Here is a 12,375-nt window from a genome sequence, read left to right as displayed (position 1 = left end):
AAATGTCAGTGCAGAGGGAAAAACATGCATGAAGAAAGAAAGGAAAAAAAAAACCCTAAAAATTACAAACTTATCAAAACAGCCTCTGTGCACAAGCTCTAGAACATTCCCCCACCCTGACACATCCACTCACTTAGGAGGACCCAGTTGCAAATTAGACCCAATTAAATGGGTCAGTGACATTTAAAGTCATTATATCATGTAGCTCTACACTGTTTAGCCCCATTTTCAGGACAGAGGCCCTATTCATGCATGGTAGTGTGTGCTCACCCCTAGGTCTCATGCAGTGGAGACTGACGTGGTTTTGATTACTTGACCCCAATTTGCAGGGCAATTTTATAGTTAGTTAGTAAGGGTTTTATGAGAGCTGATCAGACTTTACTGGAACATGCAGTGCCTATAGGAGTGTCTCCCCTCTATGAAGTCAGCTTATGAGGCTGCCTTTGCAAATTGACTGGAGGTTTATTAACAAACGTTTAAAAAGGTCCACAAAACCCAGTGCTCTGCCTAGTCAGAGACCCAGGAAGTAGTGCCTTGATAGGTTTCACTGTTCATTTGAATACAGATGGGCTGAAACTCAGCTCAAAATTGAGACTGGTAGTAATGGACTGATTTATGCCATCAAACTCAGAGGGAGGAAACCCTGAAGGGTTTTTGCAATGTCTCCGCATTGACCTGTAACAGTAATTCACCAAGCCTTTTCTCTCACAATATCAGAAGGTCAACCTGGCAATCAGCTTTTCAGACAGCTTTATTTTTCTCCAAGAAATAAAAATGCAAAACTACACCATTTCAATACATCCAAGTGCACACACTTCATTGCTCATATTAAGTCTCAGCTGAGCCACATGTTTCTATGAATACAAAATGGGGATTTATGTCAAAAGAGGAATGTGATCCTAAAGCCTCATTATCACCTGCCGGACATGATCGAACAATTCACCCTCTCACCCACATCATCAATTCTCTTTCTCCAGCAATCACTCTTCTCACTCCCAGCAAGTCTGATGGTTTTGTAGCCATGAGCTATGCTACAGACAGGCAGAAGGTCAAATTTCAGAGAGCCATGGTGATCCAGCCAGCGATAAAGAGTATGCCCCCGACAGGTGCCAGTTTGCTGAAGGAGGGGTCACCTGTGAGGGCCTGGTGGTAAAGAGGACCACAGAAACAGCCTATTCCAGCCAGGAGAACTGCACCAGCCTAGAGATAGCAAAGAGCCGTAAGAACAGCAGTATGTGCCAAACAGCATGGCATACTGTACCTGCAGTCTGACACACTGGGGATTTGTGCATTGCGTACATATCATATTCTCTTGTTGTAAGGATCAGCTTTATAACAGCTGTAGAGGAATTGTTTTTTTAAATTAAGCTTCAAATAAACTAGCTAATAGCTTTCTGTTATAATCTCCCTTTAATGTGGACATTTTCCCCACAGACGTGACGAAGCTTACCAGAGCAGGCTTCCTGCACTGAGAGGCTCCCAACAGGGCCAAACTGTGGTAGAAGTGATAAGTGTTGGCTGTGCTATACAGCTGCAGACAAAAATAAACTTATTAGAGCAATTAATTAGAGACATTAACCAGTGTAATTTTGCTAGTCAATTTAACCAGTAACCTACAACTTTAGAAACTGGTGACTGAACTGTTTCTGTAATGTCCAAAACAGCTTAACTTTATTTAATTGCTTAACAAACATACATACCTCTCTCTGATACTCATTCCTGTGACTAAGTCTGAAGCCTGATACGAAAAAAAACCAAAAACTATAACAAATGCTTAGGATATTATCAACGTCTTTGGAATAAAAAACACAATGTAAGTAGTGGTACTGTGTTTATGCAGACGAATAATAAAACAGAACGGACAAAATCTAGTTATTCAAAACCGCGCTACTGTAACGCTTGGCAAGCTTCTGACGATGACTAGGCCGTTCAACCTGAATACATGGTGGCTTGACACGGAGCGAGCAGGGACGAGAACATCCTAAAAACTCTGACAAGGACGCATAATGCTTACCGTGAGCCCCATATGCACCAGCTGTGACTGCAAAAGCGCCGCTAATAGCAGCTAACCTTTGCACCGCTAACGACGCACGCATAGCTCGCTTCTGTACTAGCACAACATGGCAATATTAGGGCCGGAAACAGCTGTCATGTGCGAACCGTACGGCAAAGCTTCCTCCACCCGCCTACATATGAAAACATGGATCCAAGATGGCGCGACACGCTACCGTTTCAAGACACGTGACCGTTTTCGTAGGTACATACCGGAACGCTGCGGTACTTCACTAAGTCCATTTGCAAGTACTTACGTAAACACAAGCCATAAAGCACGGTGGCAAGATAAACTGTCCTCCAGCCACTTTGTCGCTACGACAACAGAACTATTAAACTTAAAATAAATAGTCTGTATAAAACTTAATCTTAGAAGCCAATATATAAAGTGTGTGTGTGTGTACGTATATGTATGTATGTATGTGTGTGTGTATATATATATATATATATATATATATATATATATATATATATATATATATATATATATATATGTATATATATAATATTTACACTATTTAAATGAATAGTAAAATATTTAAATAAATAGTCTGTAAATGTATATATGTATAAGGATCGACCTACTAGTTCCTTCCCAACAGGCAGGATGTTCAGTCTTCTTTCAATTAGTTATAGCGACATTCGAAACGAAAATGGGTGTTCAAAAATTTAGCACCAAGTCAACTTAAACAGATTTTTAAAAAATATAAATGATTAATTATCTTCCACTTCCATTTCATTAAAAAAAATGCTACGATCTTTTGTTATGAATGTAGTTATTGCCGTTTGCAGCGTTAAACAAAATAAAAGAGGATGTCTCAGTGTCCCATTAGATTCCAATAAACCGATTGTAGGACTATTTGTATAATAAAAAGAATAAATAATGAAAATACCGTAGGGGATTTATTTCCCTGTGTACTTAGTATGTAAAGGAATTTGCGCCAAATCGAAATACAATCACGACTGTGGAAACCCGTCAAATTCAATATACGTATGACATGGCTTTTCAATAGCAATGTGCAGAATATATGCCAGAATGAAAAGCAAATTATACGTTGTATTGTCATCACGTCATTTCACCTTTTTACTGAAAAACTATACACGGGACTTTGCATTAAAATAAAATAAACGATCATTCATACCAGAATTGAATACAATCCAGCTTGAATCCACCAGATAATCAAAGCACAATGGGTGATTGAAATTCACACACTAGACCTGTGGAAAACGTGACTGATAAGTAAAAGATAGTAATTAATTTAACGTCGCTAGATCTCTTAAGAGAAATATAGCCTACGTGTGAATTTGTATTCAATGAAATGAAATGCTGAATTCTGTAGAAACTGAATGCAAACTACCTTGAAATGCTCACAACTAAATTGTATTACACGATTTGCTGCTGTGAATGTACCAAAACAACGCACATTACTGCATTTCAGTCAAGAGCAATGGAAAGCAATCGCTGTCCAATCGCAGCCCACTGCCGAATTTTGGGCGTGGGCAATGATACGGGGCCATACACACCACAGCAGGTTCCTAATCGATCACAGATGACCGAAATCTAAGATGTTTTAGATGCCGTGATGTGACCCTTCTCAGCAAAATAGTTAGAGATTAGTGAACATCACGGTGGCTGTCGTAAATGCAGTTGAACTTGGCACGAATTCCTCTCCATAGGTTTCGGGAATGGGGGCTTCATATTTATTTCCAGGGCCCACACATTTTCAATTTTCCAATGGGGGGCGCTGTTTTACTAGGACCATTATAAAAAGAGGAAAAGGCCCTGCCATATTTAAGTTTGAAAAAAGATCTAGAATTATATGGTAAATTCATAATGGTTTTAAAACTCACACTTAGAGAGTTTCTGGCCTTGGGTGAAAAGGCATCAGGTTTCAATCCCTTGTTATAATTAACACTTTATAATTACAATTTAATTAAAAACAAGCCTGTTAGCCTTATTTGTGCATGTGGGCAAGCCTATCCTGGGGTGAAAAAGGATGTGTGCTTGGAGTCAGTCAAGTTCTCCTTTACTGTGAATTAATTTTCACAAATATATTCATACAAGCTTCTTGTGGGTGATAACAATGGAAGCAGTCTGCTCCTCTAGCCACATTTTCATATGATGTTGTTGTATTAGCAAGAGAAGATGTACATGATCATACTATTTACATGCAGTTCTGTCATACAAAGCAGTGCTGGATCTGATTCTCCAATCGGTCATGCTGTATTGGTCCATATATGACTCCCTGATTTTGGTTGTTTTGGCCTGTGTGTTTGTTTTGGTGCTAAGTGTGAGTGTACATCAGTGAGAGGATCTTCTTATGTCTGTCTGTATTTATACACAGGATAAGATGCAAGATATTCTGTGGCAAACCATGAGAGAGTCATGCTGGGCCCAGTCTGCTCATTTCATAAAAGAATCCTCAACTTCACAGCTTTGCAAACTCTTCTCAGGGTTCATCAGGTAGGCACCTTCCTTCATCAGTGTTTCACTGAATTAAGCCCACAACACCCTCAGAAGGCTCAACAGAGATCTTGTCAGATCTGGTGTCCCATACCCACACATCTCCAAACTAAGACAAAATCTGTCTAGACATAAGTCCACACTGTCCTCCCTGGTGTCTAAGGCGATACTCAGCCCCACTGGCACCAACAATACATTCTCAGTGCCACCACTTCCATCCAGATCTAGTATACTAGACACGTCAGTGACATGAAACAACAATCCACTCACCTGCTCAATCACCATGTACCTGAGACTCCAAATACCTCAGCCATCCCACCTTTATAAAGCATTTCCCCAACTAGCTTGTGCTCTCTTCAGCCACAGGCACTGACTAGCCCTTTCAGTTATGTCTGATAATTCCTTCATAGCTCCCCTTAGCTTACAGCCTCTAAAACCAAATTCCACAAACAAGGATATGGCAGACTTAGCTATTAATCCCCTAGCAGCTATCTCTACTGGTCTTATATACTTCTGCACCCCTTGTTCTTTCACCTCAGCCACCAGGTCTGTGTACTGTAGCTTCTCCCTTACGAATGCTTCGTTTTATAACATAACAGTGCGCTCAAACTAAATGCAACGTTCTCACAGTTCTCCTTTCCTTTTATATTTGTGCCAGCAGCAGTATCTGTGACCTGCAGTATACCAAACAAGACAAACAGAACAGGTATGAAGCCTTCCTAGCCGATGCACGGATGACTTCAGTGCATGGCTGCCAGTCTCTCACAAGGTTTTCCAAGGAAACATCCATTTCACCAAAGAGCATCTGATGTTCTGTCACTTGGGACAGAATCCTCAGTAGGTCAAGAAAGGGAAAAATCAGAAATTCTTACATTCTGGTATAAATAAGTAAAAGTCATGCAATTATTTCATGTGAGTTGATTTCACTAAATTAGCAAATCCAGGCGTATAGAAAAAAAGGCTTTTTGAAACTGAACTATCCACTTCGTACTCACTCAGAATGAAGACCTTGAGGTCTGCAGAACGCTGATGGGCTTATTCTCCTACTTACCATGTTGTAAGGAACTGAGGACTAGTTCACTCTGCCCTAGTTGGTCTTCGTGAGTGATGGTGTTTAGCTACTGAATCTTTTTTCGGCTTGGTGGATGTTTTGCACATATTTCACACAAGGCATGATAGGGTGTAGTAATATCATGGATATAGTTTTATAGATTAAAAGAATCAATGATTTTTATTAATTGATTTACTTGAGTATCTCAAGGAACCACTCCAGCCATAGTTAGTTTGGCCAGATGGGAAGGAATAATGTTGGAACTTAACTTTATAAGGGTGGTGGATATTCAGGAGGTTTGGCGACCATCATGGTAGGGCATTGCAACAGTGTTCAAAATGATGGAAGTAGAGCTGTTCTACTTCTATTCTACAATTTCTGTGTTGTAGTATACCGCCCTTATAGTCAAGGAGGAAACACCCAGACACTGCATGACATGCCCCCATGCCATGTCACCAGATTTCAGACCTGGCCTTATGTTTCCTACTGACCCATCAGTTTAAATGTCAAGTCCGTTCTGTCCCCCTAACTAACACTCAGTGTATGTTCCAGTCTCTGGTTGTGGAGAGCAGAGGGAGACCTAGAGAGGGAGGCTAAGTAGCACAGCTGTAATTAGCAGAGCTCATTAAACCCATCTGCATTCCTCTTCAAAGGTGATCAATGCAAATTGCCAGGGTTTAGCCACTGGCTCCCGTTTGAGCTGTCCATCCCTACCTGCTCCATTCTGCTGCTCAGGACACTGTTTGGGGAGAGAGAGGTACATTTCATTCAGTGGTGCCCTCGCAGCTCACCCACACTCTAGCGAGCAAATGTAGGGCCGGGTCCCTGCTCTCACCTGCTAGGCTACCAGGTGGGGAAGTCTTTTCTGCAGTCACTCACCTGTGCTCTATGTGCCGGGTGAAGTTATTGTCCAGGATGCAACTCTGGGCAAACCCATCCTTTAGTCTGGATAAGGTGTGAGGGATGTCTTTGGTCCCCTAGTCATTTAGGTGATGAAACAAAATATCAATGCCGTGATTCCCTCCTGAGAACTCCAGAGAGAAGGTTCCTTGGTCTGCTGCTACGGCAATGTAGTCTGTTGCACAGGGTCTGTGTGGTGGTGATGCTATATTGCTAAGCAGCTCATTCTGGGGTTTGGAGAATATTTGGGTGGTTGCTAGGTGATGTTCTGTGTTAGTCGTGAGCTGGCTGTCTCAGAGAGATGCTCTCAGACAGTCACGTCTTGTCTATTTTTTTTTTTTTTGAGTGCCTGATTCTTAGAGGTCATCTGCTTCATCTAACAAGCAAAGATTCACTTTTCTTTTTCAAATGCTACACTCATGACTAATGGCTTCCCAGTGGAGCCTCTTTTTTTCTCTATCATAACATCTAGATCAATCTGCATGGATTTTTCAGAGATGATTGAAAGCTCTGTGAGGATCTTAGGAGGATGTTCAACTGCATCCTTGTAAGCCAGGTGTTATAACTTGCAAACTAATATAGTAAAGAACATTTCTAATTGCTCTTAACCAAAGAATGACTCCTATTAGCAGGGTTAATTGAACGAGGATTAAGAATGAACTGCCCTTGGGGGGGGGGGTTCACTTTGTTTTGGAAGATGGGGTCACTATGAGTTAAGAGTTGTACGTTTTGCCAAACACACACACGTGCGCATGTGTGCATACATGCACGCAACAGTTTACACATGGGTGTAGAACATCATGCACATAGTGCACTGTTATAAACAAGTACCACTCTCTGGAGGAGGTCATTAGGTATTAAGAATTAAGCAGTATGAATTTGACCAGTGCATCACGCATTCGTGCTGTGTGATCTGTAAGATCATGTAAGATGTAAAGTATATTCCATTAAGTATTACTCATTACCTGATTGTCTACTTTGATCTGCACCATAAGGGATTACACAATCTCATTAATGTAATCTGATTTTTCATATTCAGAACTCTTGTATTACTTGCTATTTAAAAGCTACCTTTGGAAGGGTGAAATGTTTTAGATGTAGCTATGACTACAGGCTGTTCAGTCTTTTTTTAGTTTTTTGAGATTCATCTGGCTTTTTATTTTCCCCTAATATGCTTGTTTACAGTCCTTACAAACTGTAATGAACTGCTGTTCAACAAATTCAGAATTATAAACAAAATAACAATAAAAAAGAAAACACATAAGCAAATACATAAAAATGGAGATATTTCTACCTGTGAAAATGTGTTCTATTATTAAAGATATGTGTGTGTGTGTGTGTGTGTGTGTGTGTGTGTGTGTGTGTGTGTGTGTGTGTGTGTGGTAGTGTGTGGTAGTGTTTGTTGCAGTGAGTGTGTGAGTGTCTAATTGGGAGTGTTTGAATGAGTATGGGAGTGTGTAACAGTGTGTGTCGTAGTGTTTGAGTGAGTGGGAGTGTGTAAATGGGTGTGGGAATGTGTAAGTAGAGTGTGTAAGTGGATGTTCATACTTCTTCTTATCAATAATCCCATTATCTAATGTACTTACTAAAGCAGTACGTAAGTGGAAGACTTATGTCAGTAAGTGAACATTCAGTTTTGGGTAAGAAGAAAGGCATAATGATAAATGATCTATAATATGATGCCTATAGATCAGAATGTAAAGCTGGACGGCAGAGAGTGAGAGGGCTCACTGTACCCACTAGCAGCAGGAGTGCAGTATTCCAGCCGTGGTTCCAGGCCCATGGGGACAAGGAGAAGTGCATCACTATGGAGAGAGAATCTCTTTCATGGAAAAATCAAACCCTACATTTTTCTCCTGCCATGATTTATACACACCTCCTGTCATGGATAAAACATCCACATGTGGTTTTGTTCCCAGTAGCGTGTGCACACTCACACGCTCACACTTTCACGTTCACTTTTGCCTTTATTCACTTACCCATAGGCCCAATTTATACTGGGGACACTGGGAACATGTCCCCACCACTTTGTGAAATGGCTGATACTGTCTCCACCACTTTTCACTTTACACAACTCAAACACTTTCAAACACAATATTAGTGTTTACTCTACTAAATGTCTTCGCTTCATTTATTCTGTAATAATGACATTTGTTTTATTTATTAAAATGAAACATATTATGTTCCTAAAGACAGAATCAGAAAACCTTTATATTTGTATTTTGTCAGGCGATGCTTGGGTAATAAATACAGCACTGACATTTCGTGAAACGAAATAAAATACAAAGCAATTGCACTGCAAATATATTTTAAACTAATACTTCTTGTATTGTTTACACACATAGGCTTGACAAACATAATGCCTTTCGTCAGACTCTTCATTTCAGTCGCAGTGCTGATTTCTTCATTTCACTCCCAATGCTGATTTCTTTTCAGTGAAAATGTGTGTTTTCTTAAAGGACTTGATTTCTTAAAAGAACCCAAATTTGAGGAGTAACTGAACTGAGTGCAACAACCCTGGCCACATCACTTTGCAAAGCAAAGTTATGCCAGTGCTATTACCTGTACAGTACATGTTTATGCATATATGGCAGGTAGGCAGCTTTTCATAGTGGACAAGCCTGTGCAGCATCGACTATAGCTGCAGAGTCCATTATCTGACTGCAGTCCCTGGCACACGTCTGACAGCAGGATGTCAGCTGAGTCTACACCAGAGACTGCACATGTTAAAGGAGTTGAGCTGCTGTTCTAGTTTCATGCAAAGGGTCCAAGTCTTACATAGGCAATGTATACCTGGACTTTGGTGTTCACTATGAACTTGCCATTGGTCCATACTCTCTTGGTCAGTCTAGAGAAAGTTGCAGCTGCCTTTCCTACGCACTCTCACTCTTGAAAGACAGCTCACTGAGCCGGGTTTGTGAACTCACGGTCAGCTTCCAGCTCATAGCTGCAATGCTGATAGATGGGTCAGAGTCAACGTCTTACCCATCACCTTTTACAAGCTGATGTTGAGGCCAGTCTGATGGTGAGGCCAGCTGATGGTGAGGCCTTGCAGAGATAAATATCCTCCATGGCTTTTCCAAAGGCATACTTGAGTAGGGCTGCAAAGAAGTTTCCAAACAGTGTCAGAGCAAGAATGCATTCCAGTTTCACCCCACTGAGTATATCAAAGAACTCTGATGTTGAGACAGCCAGCTGGATCTTAGAGCAATGCTGGACCTAGTGGATGTCAAACTAGTAGTCACTGGCACACCCCCTGGCAGCCTGCTAGCCTGCTGGACTTTGCTTCAAGAAGCCCACAGTATCTGCAGGTTCCTCTCATTTGGAGAGGACTTGTATGTTTCCATTTTGGTCCTCTTCTTCTCAATCAGAGGTAACAGCTCATAGGAGCAGGCCTGGAACCAATCAGCAAACCTGATTGTCTTTTTCAAAGGTAGCCATCGCAGTGTTGTACAAGTTGTGGCCAAGTTTTGAGACTGACACAAATTTTGGCTTTCACAAAATTTACTCCATTTTTTGTAGATCCTTTTGTCAGATGTTTATGTGGTATAGTGAAGTACAATTATAAGTTTGTTTGTTTTTTTACTTTTTATTGACAAATACATCCAATTTAAGCAAAGACTTAATGTTTACAGTGTTGACCCTTCTTTTTTACAACTACTGCAGTTCGCCTTGGCATGCTGGATATCAGCTTCTGGGCAAAATCTTGACTGATGGCCCATTCTTGCCTAATCGGTGCTTGGAGTTGATCACAGTTTCTGTGTTTTTGTTTGTCCACCCACTTTTTGAGGATTGACCACAGCTTCTCAATGGGATTGAGATCTGGGGAGTTTCCTGGCAATGGACCCAAAATTGCGATGTTTTGTTCACCGAGCCACTTGGTTATCACTTTTGCCTTGTGACATGGTGCTTGTCATGCTGGAAAAACAATGGTTCATCTCCAAATTGCTCATGGATTGTTGGAAGAAGTTGCTCTTGGAGGATGTTTTGATACCATTTTTTATTCATGGCAGTGTTCTTAGGCAAAGTTTTGATTCTGATATCCAGCATACCAAAGTCTTAAAAAAGATGGGTCAACACTATAAATATTAAGTCATTGCTTAAACTGGATGTATTTGTCAATAAAAAGTTTTAAAAACTTATGAAATTCTTATAATTGTACTTCACTATACCATATAAAAATATGACAAAAAATTGAGGCAGTAAACTTTGTGAAAATCAAAATTTGTGTCTCAAAACCTTTGGCTACAACTGTAGATAGTGTTCCATAGATGGTAGTGTGGGTCATGTAGGACTTGCTTTGAGGCTCGCCAAATTTTCGTACCATTAACTGCTGCTTACCATGGTGTGTCAGCACTAAGAAGCATTGTTGAAGTATCCTCTCCAGGGCAGAGGCCTGAGCAAGAGGATATGGAGAATTAGCTGTTGTCATGTAGCAGACACCCCTTCTCCACATCATTGCTGTTGACCAAGGGAAAAGCAAGGGCCAGTACAGCTTGGCGTTGCAGGAGTTGCCAGAATGAAGTTGTAATCTGCAAACTGTCTTTGGAACTCCGGTTCCAGATTTCTTGTTGGGTTTACTTCCCTAGCCTCCCCCCATATGCATAAAGCCACAAGGAAGGGGAGGTTAGATTCTGATGGACTACCAGCCACAGCTAACGAGCTTTGTCTGCCCAAAACTCATGTAGGGTAGCGTTGTCTACCCATGTACAATTGCACCTGAAAGTGTTTTGTTGTGTATCTCTGTGTGTGTGTATTTGTGTGTTCATATACATATATACAGAGAGATGTTTTGCTATGTTGTCTCATACCTTCAGCTGATGCAGTTGACCTTCTAGACTATGTTTATGGCACATGCACTGTTTCTAATTATTACACTGTTTCTAGCCATTTATTGCAGAAAGCCTGATAAAGAGTTATATAAACAAAATAAAATACTATTTTATTATGATTACTATTTGTCTCTATTTCGTCATTCCTCTGTTAATCTATTCTCTCTCTCTTGCTCTGCTCCAGTGAGCCTGGGCACAGTTACATACTGTTTTCCCTTCTCTAACTCAGTCTGCTCACTCCATACCAGAACTCAGGGCTCAGATGAGCATCACTTAATAGCAGATGCCAAGGGAGTGTGAGACTGCATGCATGCACACCCACACACAAAACAGGCGTACACACACACACACAACATCCCATTAGTACCAAACCCAGCAATCTGTCTCTGATCATGCAAATGAGTGAGAGAGAGCGATAGAGAGGAAGAAGCAGGGGGATGCCAGTCTCCGTTGCCCCCGGTGACTGCCCTGTTCCTCTGCCAGTGCCAGGTGGTAGCCGCTCACAGATGCCCGTTCACTCTGCCGGCCGTGGACTGACACCAGTGTAACCCCTCCTTAATTAAGATTTAAGAGAGAGTGAAAACATTTGAGATCCCAGAGAGTCTGGAGATGCTTTTCATCTCGCAAGATGTGCTCCAGTGTCACAATGCTCCTTAAAGGTGACTGCTGAATGTTTGTAGCCACTCTCTGAAAATAGCATAAACTTTGACTGAAAACATTTCTCCCTTACAGTTGCTTGTCTTCTGAATTCCTATTGCCTCCATGTCATCTCATACTTTATGTAATTCATTTTAATGACTAATCTAAATATTAGCATTGCCTTTATAAACATTCTAAGCATTCTAAAAGTGTGTTCCAGCCCATATACCTTGCTTCCAGAATCTGAGACTGATCTGTAAGAGATTGTCTGAGATTTTAGGTTACAGGATTACTGGTTGGGAATGGTACAACATTTATCTTATTTTAAAAATGAGGCACATATGCCTTCTAGGGGGGTTCTTATTTTCAGCATCATGTTACATGTTACGTTTACACCAGGTGTCTCCTATTTACATATCCAAACAGGAATTTAAAAG

The 12,375-nt window shown here is 40.9% G+C and overlaps 1 protein-coding gene across 1 annotated transcript; it reads right to left on the bottom strand.

The window, feature by feature from the left end:
• Positions 1 to 733: 733 nt before the first annotated feature.
• tmem256 (transmembrane protein 256) lies at positions 734 to 2,202 on the bottom strand. The gene is made up of 4 exons (XM_027028922.2): positions 2,015 to 2,202; positions 1,701 to 1,738; positions 1,451 to 1,531; positions 734 to 1,200 (listed from the first exon to the last, which is right to left on the bottom strand). The coding sequence occupies exons 1-4, from the start codon at positions 2,094 to 2,096 to the stop codon at positions 1,057 to 1,059; spliced, it is 345 nt and encodes a 114-aa protein (XP_026884723.1). The 5' UTR covers positions 2,097 to 2,202; the 3' UTR covers positions 734 to 1,056.
• Positions 2,203 to 12,375: the final 10,173 nt, after the last annotated feature.

Source organism: Electrophorus electricus, chromosome 19 (assembly GCF_013358815.1).
Source record: "Electrophorus electricus isolate fEleEle1 chromosome 19, fEleEle1.pri, whole genome shotgun sequence".
Classification (NCBI taxonomy): Eukaryota; Metazoa; Chordata; class Actinopteri; order Gymnotiformes; family Gymnotidae; genus Electrophorus; species Electrophorus electricus.
The sequence above is the reverse complement of the archived record's forward strand: the minus strand, read 5'-3'. Positions and strand labels throughout refer to the sequence as shown.